The sequence below is a fragment of the Quercus lobata genome, chromosome 8, assembly GCF_001633185.2.
Source record: "Quercus lobata isolate SW786 chromosome 8, ValleyOak3.0 Primary Assembly, whole genome shotgun sequence".
In the NCBI taxonomy this organism is placed as follows: Eukaryota; Viridiplantae; Streptophyta; class Magnoliopsida; order Fagales; family Fagaceae; genus Quercus; species Quercus lobata.
This window is the reverse complement of record NC_044911.1, coordinates 55762553-55781114: the sequence shown is the minus strand read 5'-3', so window position 1 is coordinate 55781114 and position 18562 is coordinate 55762553. Positions and strand designations below refer to the sequence as shown.

General features: G+C 36.5%; 2 protein-coding genes across 3 annotated transcripts; one reads left to right on the top strand and one right to left on the bottom strand.

Moving 5' to 3' along the window:
• Window positions 1-5541: 5541 nt before the first annotated feature.
• On the bottom strand, window positions 5542-8874 carry LOC115957647 (CASP-like protein 5A2). The gene is made up of 3 exons (XM_031075942.1): window positions 8537-8874; window positions 7617-7749; window positions 5542-6029 (listed from the first exon to the last, which is right to left on the bottom strand). Exons 1-3 carry the CDS (start codon window positions 8749-8751, stop codon window positions 5838-5840), a joined length of 540 nt encoding a protein of 179 aa, XP_030931802.1. The 5' UTR covers window positions 8752-8874; the 3' UTR covers window positions 5542-5837.
• A 304-nt stretch (window positions 8875-9178) lies between these two features.
• Window positions 9179-15212, top strand: LOC115957648. Of its 2 annotated transcripts, none has more exons than XM_031075943.1 (2): window positions 9179-9537; window positions 15043-15212. In XM_031075943.1, the coding sequence occupies exons 1-2, from the start codon at window positions 9202-9204 to the stop codon at window positions 15091-15093; spliced, it is 387 nt and encodes a 128-aa protein (XP_030931803.1). In that variant the 5' UTR covers window positions 9179-9201; the 3' UTR covers window positions 15094-15212. The 2 variants fall into 2 exon arrangements, with proteins under 2 accessions (XP_030931803.1, XP_030931804.1); XM_031075944.1 differs by lacking the exon at window positions 15043-15212 and adding an exon at window positions 12654-12683.
• The last annotated feature ends 3350 nt before the right edge of the window (window positions 15213-18562 follow it).

The window sequence follows — 18562 nt, the reverse complement described above, 5'->3', positions numbered from 1 at the left end:
AATATAGTAGTAATAAAATTATGTGGCTCATTTACTATTTTTGTAATCTTTTTAAACTGATATGAGAAAATAGGTAAACCATTTATTTATTTTAGTTAAAACAATTTGTTTTTCAATGTTTGGTTTATGCTTGTGAAAATTATTTAAAAGACATTTTAGGCATAAAATTTATGTAACATGTAAATTGTTTTATGCCTCTTGAAGTTAATTTCCCTAATCAAATTGAAATTGTTTTCAAATTGGACAACTTTTTTAGTTGGGCCAAACTCCCAAAATGCGAACGTATTTTGTTACGTTTATCATTAATCTCAATATATTGTAAATAATACTAGTTATTGTTTGTTTCAATATTGATAACATAAAAAAATTCAATATCTCATTTTGAATAGATGTACACTGTCAGTTTCTTTAAAACATTTTCTCCTCTCCTTATGTGTATCTGTTAAAAATATTTAGTATTCTCAAAAGAAAAAACAATGGGTTTGATATCGTTCAGAATCAGTAGGTTGAACGCTCCGGCTTCGATGGGCTACTGGTGACTGTGGAAGGCCTACAAAAGTGAAAACGCGATCAAAAGGGAACTGGGGTTGACCGGCCAAACACCCTCCGATGGCAAAGTTAGTCTCTCGCAGGAAAGGAGTTCAACTTTTTGGGAGTCAAGTCTCAGAATGTTCTTACCCTTATTTGATTCAGACCGGTCCTTTATATAGAGACCCTGGAGACAGTTATTCACCCAATAACTTCCGCAGGATTCGTGGAAGCCAATGAGTCCGGACATAACTTTCTCAACAGCTACAAAAGTTGTAACCGCTAACGAAAGTTAATTTATTCAAGGAACTCATGGCGATAATTATGGGTTTAATAACCGCTCCAAAGTGTTTGGAAGTTTCCCAAGTGTTGCGCGTACGTCCGTCCATTGCATGGATGATTTGGTTGTCCCTGGACATCTGATCATCGTCCACGGACGACCACCATGGACGACCTAGTTATCGTCTGTGAGAGTGCCTTTTTCGTGACACTCAGGCCCAAGGATCCCGGGCCTAAATAAAAAGGAGGATTTGGTGGACCGGGCCTTGACTCACCGCAGCTAACGAACTGTTTAAGAATCAAGTAGGATGCAGAGAATACTTCTGACAATATAAAGAAAATGACAAACAAGGATATCGAAGAGTGCCAAAAATTAACAAGGCAAATTCAGAAGGAAAGAAACAGGATTAGCAAAGCGATAAAAATTAGTGCTGTGGGGATCCTGGGAAATATGAAGTAATGTTTCATTAATACGTTATCTGTTTGATTACAGAAAGCTCACTAGGACGTGATACAAGATTCAGTCAAGCTTAAAAATTGCAGTCTTGAATGGCTATTTCAGCCTTCAAAACTTGCAAAGTTTGATTCTCGTTGAATCCGAGTAGGTGCAATAGTGGCTTTTACAGGATACCGAGAAGCAATCTTTGTTTTTCCCTTAGTATTTTTCTTTCTACACAGATTTTCTGATAGTTTTTCCTAGAGAATTTATTCTTTCTTGTGTTTCTTTCTTTTTTCTCGCTGCCTTCTTCACAACCCATCCCCTCCTTTTATAATGGAGTTTTCTGGGCTTCCCGGGGAACCGTTGGTTCCCCTGTTTTGCTCTTTTGCAAACAGAGCATGTTCTGTCTCCATTGTCTCGGTAAGTCTCTTTTCCGTTTTTTCTCATTCTTTCCTTCTCTCAGTTCTGATTCTTTTGAAAGCTTCTGGTTGGCCATCTTCTTCGGGACGTGCTGAGGTATGCCCTTCTCGGCATCCCCATTTCTGGCGTCTTCCACTTTTCCCTTTTCTTTCCTATTTGGGCGGAATCTTGTTCTGCCATTTTGAAAGTCATTTGTTATCATTCTTCTTCCCTGTCCTGGTTCCCCGAGGCCTTTTCTGTCTGTGCCATGAGAGGTCGCTCGCGTTTTGCTTTTATTTCTTGTTTTCTTCTTCTGTCTTCTTTCTATCGATCTGTCCCAGTCTTCCTTTTTCTTTGTGCCTGAAGGGATCCGTGCTTATTGATGGTTCCTGAGGATCCTTGCTTCTTTATACTTTGCCGTGGTCTTTTTTTTTTTTTTTTCGGATGCTTCTTTTTTTTTGGGCTTCAGGATCCTCTGGGCCTTTCTTTTATTCCCTCATGGGTCTTCGTATCTATTACTTTGGGCTTAGCCTGAATTTTTCCTTTTGGGCTTGACTTGTTCTTCTTTTTTTTTTGGGCTTATTTCACTATGACCCTTTTTTAGACCTCAACATCGTCCATGGGAGATCTCTTTGTTCAAGAGCGATATTATCGTTCATGAACATCTTTCCTTGTCCTTGGGTGATTCCTGATCTTGCTTGCTTTATTGGCTCTGGATGATCCTTATGGACGAACTGGAGTTGGACCAATTTTTCACTATTCCATCAGAGTTAATCCCACATTGGAAAATAAGTGTGAGTTAAAAAAGTTTAAAACTTGTGCTGTGTATCTAAGAGTTAGACCATTTTGGATATACACCACTATCAGTTTCTTTAAGACCTTCTCCTATCTCCCCATGTATGTGTTAAAAATACTTAGCATTCTCAAAAGAACTATAGAACACTATAATCCACTATATGTCTATCATTGTCAAAGAACTCGAGAAGAAATACTTTCTTTGCATCATTCATACCCCCCCCCCCTCTTCTATTGTTTACATATATTTTGGTAATCTCCTTAATCATTTACAACTTCATAATGCTGAGAAGATAATTCAGTTCTTAATTTTTATTATTATTATAAATAAACAACAAGATTTTATAATGAAAATAGAGAACTATATAACAAGAGGAACTAGAGACGGAACCATGTACAGGCTGAGGGGGGCTGTGGCCCCCCCCCCCCCAAATTTTTTTTTAAATATTAAATAGTAGGTATAAATTTAAGATTTTAGAAAATATGTGTGAGAGTGCCTTTTTTTGTGACACTCAGGCCTAAGGATCCCGGGCCTAATAAGAGGTTTGGTGAACCAGGCCTTGACTCACTGCAGCTAACAAGCTGTTTAAGAGTCAAGTGATGCACAGGGGATGCTTCCTACAATACAAGTAAAATGACAAGTAAGGATATTCGTATGGAGAGACATGCCAAAACAACAAGATAAATTTGGAAAAGAAAACAGGATCAACAAAGAGGTACAAAATAATGTTAAAGGGATCCTGGAATTACTGAGACATATTTCATTAATATGTTCTTTGTTAAGTTACAAAAAGCTCACTAGGATGTGATACAAGGTTCAGTCAAACTCAAAAATTACAGTCTTGAATGGCTATTTCAGCCTTCAAAACTTGCAAAGTTTGATTATCTTTGAATCCGAGTATGTGCAATAATGGCTTTTACAGGATACCGGGAAGCAATATTCATTTTTCCCTTAGTGTTTTCTTTCTCTTCACCACAACTTTACTGATAGTTCTTTTCTCTAGAAAATCTCTTTTTTTTCTCTCTTTTTCGCTGCTTTCTCTTCGTAACCTACCCCTTCCTTTTATAATGAAGTTCTGGCCTTCCAGGGGAACCATTGGTTCCCCTGTTTTGCATTCTTGTGAACAGAGCCTGTTCTGTGCCTTTCACTCGGCAGGTTCTATTTCCTGTTTTTCTCATTCTTTTCTTCTTTCAGTTTTGATTCCTTTGAAAGTCCCTGGTTGGTTACCTTCTTCGGGATGTGCTGAGGTATGCCCTTCTCGGTCTCACCATTTGTCAATTCCCTGTTTGCCCTTTTTTCCCATCTGGGTGGAATCTCATTCTGCCAAATTGAAAGTCGCCTGATGTCATTCTCTTTTTCGTATTTCTCTGTTCTGGTTCCCCGAGACGCTTCCTGCTTGTGTCATGAGATGTCACTGGGTCTTTTGGCGCTTGTGTTTCTTTGCTCTGTTTCTTATTTTCTTTTCTCGTCCTTTTCTTTCGAACTGTCTTAATCTTCTTTGACTATGCGCCTGGAAGGATCCGCGCCCCTTGATGATTGCTGAGGATCCTGGCTACTTAGCCTCTTGCCGTGAGTTTCTTTTCCTTCTTGATGTTTCTTCGTTTGGGCTTCAAGCCTCCTGGACCTTTTTATTCTTTCGTGGTCCCCTTGCACCTGCTTCTTTGGACTTAGCTTGTTTTTTCCTTTTGGGCCTGGCTCACTTTTTTGGGCCTCCCTCACTGTGATCCCTTTTAGACCTCAACAATATGCTCAAGAAAAATTATATTTGTCCCCCTCGACTTTGAATCCTAGCTTTGTCCCTAAGAAACATTAGCCTCATCCTTGATTATATAACCAAAACAGGGGGGGCAATTACAATAGTCAAAAGTTCCTACAAACTTATTTTGCATTGACCATTTCGCTAAGGAATAAGCTGCCATATTTGCTTCCCTAGGAACCTAGCAAGCCATGACATTAAAACAGGTCTCCATGATAGTACTAAGCTTTTGCATAATTTTTTTGATCCTCCATGATATTTTTGAACCAAGATTATATATTATTGTGAAACAGTTTTTACAGTCTCCTTCAAAGGTTATGGTTTGAGCTTCTAAACGTAGTGCAAGAAAGACTTCCCATCTCAGAGCCTCATGCCTAGAGAGGGAAGTTGGTGTTTGCTTTTTTGGAGCAAGCAAATATCATTTCCCTCTCCAGTCTCTTGCAACCATTGTGATCACTGAGGTAGATTGACCCACAATAGGGTTGATGGTGCCTCTTGGTCATGTAGACCAATGGCCGATACTCCTCAGTATAATTGTGGATTGAGATCCGATGCAATTGCTAGATGCAATTGAACCGTGCAATTACTTCATTTCCTTCACAAAACTTTTTTTAGGTTTTTAATTTTTTAACTTTTTAATAATATTTTTTTATTTAATGGTTAAGATTGAAAGTTTATTTTTCTAATTTTCAATTTCAACCATTTATTGCTATTTAATCAGGTTCAATATATTATTACAAAAAAAAAATCAGGTGCAATATATATAAAGGGGCCACCATTAATGTCACCAATATGTTCTGCCATCACCATTAGATCAGCTCACTGTCACTCATTAAATGGTTCCAAAACATAGCCATCAATGTGCCACCAATAGAACCGTTGGGGTAGTTATATTGGGTAGGAAAGCAAAAAAAAAAAAAAAAAAAGTTATATTGGGTAGGGAACCTAACCGCGCGCTATGAGTAGAGAGAAGTAGAATTCTAACTCAACAGTTCATTTGAAGCCTTTCCACATCTGCTGGATGAGAACTTTGAACAGGCCTTGAAATTAGAAAAAATAGATTAAATTGACACCTAGTAGGCTGGTACTTTTCCATAATGGCATAGCAAACGATGATCAACCTCTATGCTCTCTCATAAAACATGAGCAACTTAACATTCATTGTCTTTATGGCTTCAGTACATGCTTGAGATTGATGATATTTCTCTTTATTAAACAGAAGCGATGAATTCATCAAATTATGGATGCCAATTGTCATTACTCCACTAAACAAATCCCAGTTTAGTTTGCATCAATTCGAGTATATAACTACAAACCTGATAGACATTCTATACATGCATGAGATAATTGAGACTCTTAAGCCTCAAAGAACCTGCAAATCTGATATTCCATCATAATAAACTCTCCAAACACTCAATCTATTGATATTCTGCCTTCAAATATATTTTACTCCACATCTTTAATGCGATAATAAAGCTGAAGGCAGTTAGAAAAAAATAAAAATACAAATAGAAGAAGATAATAAAGCTTTAGGCCGAGCTACATAATTTACAAAAGGAATGGATCAAAAATTACATCACACGTAGAACTTGACGAACCAACCCTCAGTGATCATAGCAAAACACAGAATGCCATGACTTTTATTTGGATGCTAATGTCCAGAAATTCAATAAAAAAGATGGTGAGACAGCAAACCAACTCATAAATGCCATGGCTGTTGCGGTCTCAAATCTAGTGCAATGGTTTCGTGCACAATCATTCAGATCATTGCCAATAAGTACAGTGATACCAGCCGATGCACAAGCTGCAGTAAATGTTAGTGTGGAAGTGATCTGCAGTTAAAAAAAGGAAGGATAAGGAAAATAAAATGATATTTCAGATTGGAAAATAAATAAAACAGATTATCATATGCCAAAAAACATGTCTATATACAATTGGTTCATGAATCTAACAAGTAAAAGTTCCGCTAATGACTTTCTGGCAAATAATATATTTGAATAGGGCCAAAGAACATCACTTAGTAACAAATGAAACTTAAGTACGGATTAGATTATCAATCAAGCAAATCAATTTTACATCTAATTATCAGTGTGTCTAGTTTCCTTGACAAGTTGGGGACAGTTAAACCAATTTAATTGGGAGAAAGACCAAAAAAAAAAGTATGGCACAGTGTTAGGATCATAATAACCAAAACTACTTTCCTACTTCTCAATTCTCACATTGGAGGCAATGATCCTTCGCAAATCTTGCTTCCATTTCATAAGAAAACAGAGGTTACGCAGAACCTTTGAATCAAAGATGTTAAGGGTCTGCCTGATAAAAATATTTAATGTCACGAAAAGTTTTTTGTTAACCAGAAAAAACAATTATTAAAAGAGGAGAAGAAATAGACGAGGATAGATTTTCTTCAAGCAAAGCAAGACAAAGGAAAGGTATCACAAAAGGTGAAGACTAGCCCAACATACTACCACTGAGTCACACTACCCTCACCATTCTCCTCCAAATTCATAAACCAACAGAAACACTATATTTGTCTAACTTTCTAGGGGGACCAAGAAGAAGCAGGTTCCGCAGTTCTAGCAATGTCAACAGCTTCCTTGAAAGATTGGATAATCATTAATGGCTCTTCAAACTTTAATCCATTTATTTAGATTGGAACTATCTCATCTGACAATGATATTTAGAATACTAAAACATTATTTTTTATTTTCACAAATAATATTGAAAGGAAAAAGAATGCTCTAGAATATCAAAAATCATTGCCAAACAAGATGGTTCCCCTAAGCCCATCAAGAGAGCTCCAATTCCACCTAATTAGTGCCATATATACCAAAAGATCTGGAGAATGCAAGGATAGTATACTTATCAAAAAAGGAAAGAAAGAAGGCAAGGATGACATGATCTTTTGGGTTGATCAAAATCCAGCTGATGCCAAGTTTACCTATTGATAATTCACCACTCATCTTAAAAGCTTAAGTTGTTAGGAAATGGTAAATTTAATCATTTAACCATATTATTCTAACACCTAGAAAAGGTTAGCACATTGTGTGCTAGATAGGCATGAACAATGAATTGAATAGAAAACCTTTAAATCTCCAAGGGTAGGCCTCGGATATGGAAACCCATACAGACACAAATGAAAGAACCATAGCTTTCACTCCTTGCTTTTCCATTAAATCATAAACTAGGTAAAGAATCAATTAATCAGCATACAAATCACTCCATTTCATGTTGTTCAACACAAGTATGGTGCAGTGAAGAATTTGGGTAACACAGGCTGGCAACAGTAAAAATAAAACATTTACAATAGCCACTATCTGAAATTTTACAAAATTTGACAAGCTACTCAACCATGACATGTTTTACTTGGCGCAATAACAGCTCAAATTTATTAAATCCCCAGCAAAAAAATTTCTTACCCCATCACCGATGGCAAACAAGCTGACAACCCTGGGATGTCGGAAACGGCGCCTCACTAGAATTGCATATGCATCAAGTATGGCAAGAGTGAGGCTCCATAAGCTTTGCAAGCTGACAGTGGCCACAAGATATCTGCCACAGCAAAAACCACATATGATATGATTACCTTGCACAGAATTACAATTAATACAGATAAGAAGCAAAAAATTGTGTTTTTAAACTAACAGGTTGCTTCAGAAACCAACTTTCAAACACTTAAAAAAGTCAGAAATAATATGATTCCACTGATCTTTTAATAAGAGCATACTTAAACCATATAATATTCAAGGTGTCATACTCACTCTAAAAAATTCAACTAGCTTCTTGGAAGGAGGTTCAACTGAAACTCCTTCAGATTCTCTCAGAGTTCAGACAATAAAAAAACCTCGCAAGAAAGGCCAATGAGCTCTACCTCAACTGACAACTCTTTCGTGTTATAAGTTCTAGGTGAAGGGTGAGGTCGGGGTTCAAGACCCATTGGGTGCGTGTCTAAAAATATATAAATAAAAACTAAGATGTTAGCTGCAATATTTCTTCACCAGGGGCCTTTGACTAAATTTAGCGCCAGTAGCTGTGTCCTATAATGCAATTAACTGCCCCCATCTGAGTACTATACCTAATCTCCAAATTACTATATAGTATTTTTAAAAAATAATAATTTGTAATAATAACTAACAATAAACAATTGTTTTATTTATCCCAAAGAAATGGAATACTATGTCTATATTATTATTATTATATAAATAAGAGAAATTAACCAGCTATCAAAAGTCAAAACCACCCCGAAAATTCCTAAGAAGACACAGTGCCCAATTCTCTAATTAAAAGCAAAAATAAATAAAATCAAAGAAAGAAAAGAAAAGAAATGATTTCGTGTTACCGGAAGGCGGTGACGGAAGGGAAGTCAGTAGTGGTGGCCATGACGCATAGTGCGACGAGTGCGAAAGCGAACTGAAAGAAGCGGAGAGCAAGGCCACCGGGAGTACCGGGAGTTCCCTGCATATCCTTCATCCTCCCTCTGGGTATCGCATTGTTGGCCGCGTCGGTCACCGGTGGCGCCTCTATTGGGTGCACCGTCGGGTGGATCACATTCATTGCTCTTACTACTTTAATCAGACAATCACCACTCACTCTATCGAGTATCAATCACACTTTATGAGAGATTCTCTTCTAGGAGAGAATATATGAGTGGTAGAGAAAACAAAAGTGGCGCAGTGTGGGGACCACTGACTCTGAAATCGATATATCAAGAAGAAATAGCTTCATTTCATTTCAGTACTACCCGTTTTGTCCGCGAAACGACGTCGCTTATTGGAAGAGCGATCCACGTGGGCATTGATTTGACATTCTGTCATCACTTAAATGTTTCTGTTTTTTAACTCTTTGCCATAACTGAAATCTCAACGGCCTGGAATTGATCGAGCTTCATCAAACCCAATCACACAGTAATACGTCACTACTTTTTCTTCTCTTTAAAACGGTGCGCTTAATTCCACAATATTACTGTTCTTTTTCAAATTTCCTTATCCATTTCTTTGAGAGAAAATGCGACGGAGAACGGAAATCTCGTCGGAAAAACCGAGTTCAGCGAGTCAAGAACCGAGTTCGGAATCCGAAATTGATCAGAAAGATGCGGGAGCGAAAGTTCGTGTAAATAGCCCCCGGAGATCACCGTTCGTGTTTCTTACCTTGTTCGCGTTGATCGTGTACAGCTCTTGGTCCGTGTATCAGCACCAGTTCCAGAGCTTGCCGGCGCCTATCACAGCCGAGCAGGCCGGCAAGAGAGGCTTTTCCGAAATCGAAGCATTGAAGCACGTCCAAGCCTTGACCGATTTAGGTCCTCATCCCGTCGGTTCCGATGCTCTCGACCTCGTTTTTGAGGTACATAATTCTATACACATGTTATATTGCACACCAGGTGTTTGATGAAATTCCGGTCTGAATATTTGTCCGTGTAAAACTATGGTGCGGATACGAGATACAGGCATGCAATTACATAGGCTTATGGGGGTAGACACAAAAAGAAAAGAGCCAAACCTGTAGCAATATGGATGGGCCTGCTATTAGATGTTGGAAAATATAAACAAGTATTGATTCAACGATACAAAACCTAAAAAATTAGCAATGACAAAATTAAATAGATAGAATTAGAAAGAATTCGTGTCACCTAAAAACAAAACAAAAGAAAGGGAAAATTAAATAGATAGAATTAGAAAGAATTCGTGTCACCTAAAAACAAAACAAAAGAAAGGGAAAAGGAATGAGGCCCAAGAGAGATAAAGACTAGTTTAAGTCCAACCTAAGCCCAACTCCAACCCTTAATCCATTATTTTTCAAGCTATCACTTAAGAGGTGCAATGATTTATAAATCTACACGAGAACTCATCTCTAACCAATGTGGGACACAAGCATAGTTTAAGAGTTTGAAACACACATACTCCAACAATCCTCCACATGTTACAAACACTAAACTAGGAAAGACAATAAATTCAAGAAGGTATGCATCAATATGGTATCATAATGTTTTAACCATACTTAGGATAAATAAGTAGGAACTACTAGACAATGGTAGAGTTAGACTCTTTTAAGCAAGCTATTAGATAACCAAACTTACCACCTACATACCTTTCTTTACCAAGGTTGTTTCATAAACGGGTTAGTGTCTTATACAGGCCATGCGCTACTGGGTTTCATGAGAGCTCTAGAAACTTACCTAAGTCTCATAAGAAGCGGCACACAACTTCTACTCCCACATATGTGGTCTCTATCAAGAGTGTGTGCAGTACATCTCATCCTAACAGGTAGGGATTATGGATCCATTAAGAGATAGAGCTCAACCTCCAACAATCTGCAATTTAACACTGTCTCACACCATAGGGATGGACTCATCACTTATCTCCTCAATGAGATAGCGGAACACATAAAAACTGATAGTCCCCATATGGACCACCAATGACCTCTACCCATTTAACCCCTTGCGTGGAATCACCCATCATAAAGGTTGGGCATTAGCCATAGTGTCACAATTTGAGTATCAATCCGATCCCCCTCGATGTCTCACTCACCAGCCTTCTTGCTAGTGGCTTGGTCAAAGGATCGACCAAATTCCTTTCTAACCTCACAAAGTCCAATAACATTACACAATTATCAATGAATTTGAGTATCAGTCCTATCCCCCTCGATATCTCACTCACCAGCCTTCTTGTTAGTGGCTTGGTCAAAGGATTGACCAAATTCCTTTCTAACCTCACAAAATCCAATAACATTACACCATTATCAATGAGCTGCCTTACAATATTGTACCTCCATCGGATATGTCGACTTTTCCCATTATAGATTTTGTTCTTAACACGTGCTATGACAGCCTGACAATCACAATGTATGCAAATAGAGGCAATAGAGTTAGTGTACAATGGTATATCAATTAACAAACTCCTAAGCAACTCGACTTCAGACCCAGCCTTTTCTAAGGCTACTAACTCTGATTCCATGGTGGATCTCGCTATGCAAGTCTGCTTAGATGATTTCCAAGAGACAACCCCTCCAGCTAGTGTGAACACATATCCACTAGTGAGTTTTAACTCATCTGTATCAGAGATCCAATTAGCATCACAATATCCTTCTAATATAGTAGGATAACCACAATATGACAAACCATAATCAAAAGTACCCTTTAAATATCTTAACAATCTTGATATTGCATCCCAATGTTCAATACTAGGATTATGAGTATATCTACTCAATCTACCAACAGCATATACAATATCAGGGCGAGTATAGTTTGTCAAAAATATCAAACTACCAATAATTTGTATATATTTATCTTATGGAACACTATCACCACGATTTCTAAACAAGTGCACCTTTGAATCAAAAGGAGTAGACAAAGGTGACATATCAAAATGTTCAAACTTTTTAAGAATTTTCTCTACATAGTGAGATTGTGATAGTGTAATGTAATCATTATCCCTAAGAATCTTGATGCCCAAGATTATATTTGCCTCACCCAAATCTTTCATATCAAAATTAAATGCAAGAAAGTGTTTAACATCATGCACAACATTAAGGCTGGTTCCAAATATAAGCAAGTCATCAACATATAAACATATAATAACACCTTCATTATTAATAAATTTGCTATATATGCATTTATCGTCACCATTTATTACATATCCATGTATAAGTATAACATTATCAAATTTTTCATGTCATTGTTTAGGTGCTTGTTTTAAACTATATAAAGATTTAACTAACTTACAAACTTTATGTTCTTGTCCAAGAACTACATAACCCTCAGGTTGCTCCATATAAATCTCTTCTTCTAAATCACCATTTAGAAAATCAATTTTAACATCTATTTGATGTACTACAAGTTTGTAAATAAAAGCAATGACAAATAAAATTCTAATAGATGCAATTCTAGTAACCGAAGAATAAGTGTCAAAATAATCCACATTATTTTTTTTCTTATAGCCCTTGGCTACTAAGTGAGCTTTAAACTTATCAATTGTACCATCCGGTTTTAATTTCCTTTTAAAAACCCATTTGCAACCAATAGGTTTAACCTTGGGTGGAAGCTCAACTAATTTCTAAGTATGATTAGACATAATAAATTCTAATTCATTATTAATTGCTTTCAACCAAAAAGGTGCATCTATGGATTTAATTGCATTATAGTAACTTACAGGTTCATCTTCAATGACATAGGCAAGAAAATCGTTACTGTAATCCTTTTCCTTCCTAACTTGTTTGCTCCTTTTTATTTCTTGCACATCATCAACAAAGTCATTAGAAATTTTAATGGAATCATGAAATTCTTTTTCCTTATTTTTTAAAGGAAACACATGCTCAAAGAATATGGCATTTTCAGATTCATTTAATAGTGTATGATTCTAATATATCACTTTTGATGATAAGAAATCTATAACATGAACTATTACAAACATAGCCAATAAACACACAATCACATGTTCTAAAACCAAGTTTTCTCCTTTCAGGCTTGGGTAGCATGACCTTAGTCAAGCACCCCCATACTTTGAGGTATTCCAAGTTAGGTTTACGCCCTTCCCAAAGTTCATAAGGAGTTTTACCGATTTTCTTATGAGGTACCTTATTTTGAATATGGCAAGCCGAAAGAATAGCCTCCCCCCACATGTTGGAGGATAGCCCAGAACTAACAAGCATAGCATTCATCATTTCTTTAAGAGTTCTATTTTTCCTTTCAGCTATTCTATTAGATTCTGGTGAATAAGGTGGAGTTACCTCATGTATTATGCCATTTTGTTCACAAAATTCTTTAAAAGGATTAGACTTATATTCACCACCTCTATTGGTTCTAAGTCTTTTAATTCTTTTATTCTTTTGGTTTTCAACTTCACTTTTATACTTTATAAACATCTCCAAAGCTTCATCATTGGTTCTTAGTAAATAAAGTTTAGTGAATCTAGAGTAGTCATCAATAAAGATCACATAAAATCTTTTACCACCTCTAGTCATGGTGTGTTTTAAGTCACCTAAGTTACTATGTACCAATCCAAGAAGCTCGATTTCTCTTGTTATAGATTTACAAGGTTTCTTGTTGATTTTAGTTTCGGCACAAATTTCACATTTGTCCATATTAGCTTCACTTAGTGAGTTAATAATTCCACATTCTTTCATTTTTTTTATATAGCCAAGATTAACATGTTCAAGTCTACCATGCCAAACATCAATGGAATAAACTAAGTAAGCACAAAAAGATGAACATTTTTCATTAATAACTTGATTAACATTAAGTACAAAGAGACCTTCATCATCATAGCCCTTATCAACAGAAACTTCATTCTTAGTTAAAGTAACTATGCCACCATCAAATAAAACTTTAATACCGGCCTTACCAAGCAAATGTACCGAAATAAGATTGTGTCGAAAGTGAGGTACATAAAGGATATTATTGAGTGAAAAAGTTTTACCGGAAGTTAGCTTTAAGAGTACTTTTCATTTACCACTCACCGGCATGGACCTATTATCCCTAACATAGACACATTCGGTGCCTTCTGCCATAGGAGTGTAGGAACTAAACTCCTCTTTGAATGCACCAATGTGTCTTGTGCAAGCCGAATTAACTACCCATTCCTTCACATTTGTCACCAAGTGTGCCTCATACACCACGGCCGTAATGATCTCTTCAATTTGCACCACATTTGCCTTATTTGATGTAGAGCCTTTGTTGTTCTTATTGTTGTTGAAGTTGCCCCCCGCCCTACATGTTGCCGCATAATGACTTACCTTGTCACAAATAAAACAATTACCCTTTTTCTTTTGGATTTGAGAATTTGGGCCATTTTTATTATGAAATTTTCTTTTTCCCATGAAATTTTCTTTTTTCCTTTAAATCATGTTTCTTATTATGTTGTGGAGGTCTAGAGGATCCTCCCTCTACAACATTAGCCTTGGAAGTAAATTCCTTAGTTCTAGAAACTTTTTTCGACATCCTATTTGTTTCTTCAATTTGAATATCAACGATAGTTTGTTGAAAATTCAAATAGGTTCTATGGTGGCTATACTAGTGTTTATACTCTTTCCAAGAGTCCGACAACTTAAACACTAGGCCATAAGCCATAAACCTCTTAGGTAAAACATCACCCTCTTTAGCTAGGTCGGATACTAATTTTTGAAAATCTTCAATTTGGCTAGAAACACTTTTTTCCTCAACCATTTGAAAAGACATAAATTTAGCCGTAGCAAATTTTTTAGCACCCTCACCCTCACCCTCAAACCCATAACGACCATTAAGGTTCATCCCATAAATCTTTAGCACAAGCAAAATGACAATAATTATCAAACAACTTATTTAATAGTTTTGTTTTTTCCCACTTTGCTATATTTTTAGGATTTTCTTTGGGTTTAGGCTCATAAAGAACCCAGTCAATTTCAGTAAATTCCAAGATGGGCAAAACCCTTTCTTTCCAACGTTTAAAATTATTTCCATTAAAAGCCTCAAGTTTTGTAATTTCCGAAATGACCTTAAGAGAATCAACAACTTGTTTCTTCATTTTTAAAACACAAATATCAACCTTTAAAATTGTTGAAAAATATGGCTAAATAAACAAGTTTTGATTCAACAATACAAACCCTAAAAAATTAGCAATGACAAAATTAAATAGATAAAGTTAGAAATATCTCACAAACTATAGAATCACGCAAAATGCGTTGTCTTTAAAGGTTGATTCATGCCACCCGGAGTAAAACTCGGTGTGAATGGCTCTCTTGGCCGAACAATCCCCCAAGATTAGATTATAGTAATTTCTTCAAGTTGATCACATACTCAAGCAAGAAGAACTAGGAACAACCTTACTTGCCTTTCTTTTCTTTAAAAAAAAAATTGAAGCTGAAATTTATGTGCAGCAAAACAGAGGGGAGATACGGCTGGAGAAGATGAAGAAATATGATATATGAATACTATGTGTTGTAGGGTTTAATAAGCTGACTAAGTAAAGGATATGGGCTGCTCCCAACGGTTACTGTGCAAGCCAACAAGCAACAAAATAAATGCCCCAACGAGCAGAACCAAAATGGGCTAAAAACAAAAGAAAGGGAAAAGGAATGAGGCCCAAGAGAGAGAGAGACTAGCTTGAGTCCAACCCAAGCCCAACTCCAACCCTTAGCCCATTATCTTTCAAGCTATCACTTAAAAGGTGCAATGGTTTATAAACCTACGTGAGAACTCATCTCTAACCAATGTGGGACACAAGCATAGTTTAAGAGTTTGAAACACACATACTCCAACATTAGATAGGCCTAAGGCCTAATCAATTAATGTATAGGGTTTGTGTTTATTTTATGTACTTAATGTAATTAGTCAAAGCTTGTTGTTCCCTAATTGGTCTAGAATTTTTTTTTTCTTACTAGGTTAGTATAGTTATTCTCTATTCCTTCTAGGATAATCGGTTTGGAATTTTATTAAGGTTGTTTAGACTTTTCTTGATCAGTAAAATTTCAGTTAAATTTTTCCCAATGGTTTGGTACTGATTCCTTTTCTCTTGCTTAGTGTTGAATTCAATCAAGCCTAGGTACTAATTCCTAGATTGTTTTTGTTTTTTTATTCTTCATCTTTGGTGTTGCATTAGTTGTGAATTTGTCCTGTGTCAAATTTTGGTATCAGAGCACAACCGAAAGTCAACAGCCACCCACAAGCTTGAAAACCACCCAAACACAAGTTCCCCCCCTTATTGTCCTGCGTCAAACTAAAATTGAGATTTTGATACCCTAATGTCATCCTTAACAAGTTTCAAGTAGTTGTGGCTGTCAACCATTTAACCCCTCTTCAAGGAGAATTTATGTTTATTTTTATTTTTTATTTCTCCCTCTTTAAGGAGAATTTATCTTAGTTTGCTAGTTGGTTTCTTCTCAAGGAAAAGAAAAAAAAAGGTTTGCTAGTTTGTTCATGGTCAGGAATTTGATGGGAGTGAAATGGTGTTTTAGTAGGTGCCTTATGTGCATGGCGGATGGTATTTGTAAGATAGAGTCACTGCAACATGAAATAAAAGTTCTAGAAAGTGATTTCTTGAACAATTGCCATGGAAATTCCTGTCCAGTTATTATGACATTTTTAGTTTCGGAATGTTCCTATTGCATAGATTTATCCATGTATTCTAAAGATGTGATATTGAGAAATTGGATGATTTCTTATTGGAGTGGACTTTACAAGTCCTTGATGCCTGTAATGAAGCTAGTGTGAAACTATCATGTACTTATGTTTTTGCTTACATGCCTGTATGAGAGAGACTTTAATTTTAATTTGATATATTTGTATCTTCTATATTACTTGTAACTTCTATCTGTTACCCAATGTTTTAATTGCATGCAAGTAGCATGTGATCCATATGCCCTTTTTTTATTTCCAAGTTTATGCAGCTATGCAATTTCTGTAAATGCACTAACGAAAAGAAATAGTACATTAATTATATTAGGGACAGTTGGATCTTGCTCACTACTGGAAGAGGTAAGGCACGGTTCAATTTGTTTTAAAAAAAATCTTTGCTCATAGATGTGGTTATTTTAATATACTTATGATCCTCTTATTAGATATTGTATATGGCCTAGTTTTGGGAGGGAAATGATGTTTTAGAATTCTTTCTTCCATGTCCCATTTTAAAGATGAATCAGCACCTTATTTTTTTCAAGAGTTCATCCATCAAAACAAAATACTTACACTTCTCAATGAGAAATTGCTCTTATAACAACATTACCAACAATTTGCCCTGATACTCAATGAGAGAGGCACTATTCAAAAGCAGTTCATGTAATTGGGAACAAGCTCAAACTCAACAACAAACTACCCAACAATTGAGAATTTTTATTGCCAAAATGAACAAAATTTACAGTGAGATCCAAACACCAAAAACAGAGCAATAAAGGAAGCAAGTGAAATCAAATGTGTTATTCCTTATGACCCTCATCAATACAATCCAGCTTATTTATGTAACAGAATCCATGTTAACTAACTAATCCCCTAAGCAATGATTACATCTCACTAATCAATGCATTAAAAGTAAGTAATTAATTTACTACCCAATGATTAACAACCCTGCTTTAACTACCTAACTAACTAACTACCTCTGACCATCCCAATCAACTGCTCAACTCCTTGGTACAACACAGCAGCAGCCCACGCATAACTAGGGATGGAAATTTATATCCGACCTGCGGATACCCGGCCTAGTCCGACCCTAATAGGCCGGATTTTACCCGACCCGATAAATTATAGGGTCGGGTATGGGTTTTTTTTTTTTAAAAAAACCCGAAGCGGGTCTGGGTTTTATCCATACCCGGCCCGAACCTGGACCCAGACCCGACCCGTTTAAGGATAAAATACCAAAATACCCCTATATATATATAAGTTAAAAAAAAAAAACCCTACTCCCTTAATCCCATTTCACTCAGCTGCCAACCCTCTTACACTCACATCACTCTCCTCTCCCATTTGGCTGCTCTCACTCCCTCTCACTCTCCTCACATCACTCTGCTCTCCCCAACGTCTGATCTTTGTCACCACCGGCCATCACGTGCACCTCCGGTCAGGTTGTTTTCTCTCTTTCTCTCAATCTTAGCTCACATTGTCTCACACTTTCACTCACTTTCAAGCAGCACCGCCCAAGATCTCAGCCTCTCACTGCCATTCCAAGCATTCACTACCGCCGGTCCAAGCTCTCACTCATTCTCAATCTCATCGTCAGCCTAAGCTCTCACCGCCAATCTGTTCTATACTTCTCTTCATTTTTTTTTTTTTTTTTAATATGAGTCTTTGAGAATATGATATGTTTGTTTCAATTTTTTTGTTTGGTGTCTTCTACTTAAACTATGGACTTCAACAGATGGGTTGTGCTACTTCTAGCTATTGTAGTTTAAAGACTTGAAATTCTGAGACTTTGTGGTGTAATTAGGGGTGTTTACCAAACCGCATAAATTGCACAAACCGCAAAAACCGCTCGCAAAATGGCATAACCGCACTGCATCGCAAGTAATAGTGCACCGCATCGCACCACACCCTCTTTATATATTAATATATTTATTTATTTTTAATATTAAATATATTATTAATAGTTTAATAACCCTAGTTTTCCAAAAAAAAAAAAAGTTTAATAACCATAACAAGTGTTGACTAGAAAAGCCAACTTAAAATAAAGAAAAACTAACTCAATAATTTAAAACTTGACCCAAAAAAAGGGAAAAATTAGTTTTGGGTTGAGTAGGAAAAGCTCAAAATTTGAAAAATATACCAACTTCAAACCGCATCTTACATAGTATTGCATATATGACCGCAAAAATTAGGTGTGGCACGGTTATGGTTTTGGCTAAACTCTAAACCGCACCGCACCGCACATGTGACCGCAAAAACAAGGTGCGGTGTAGTTATAGTTTTAGG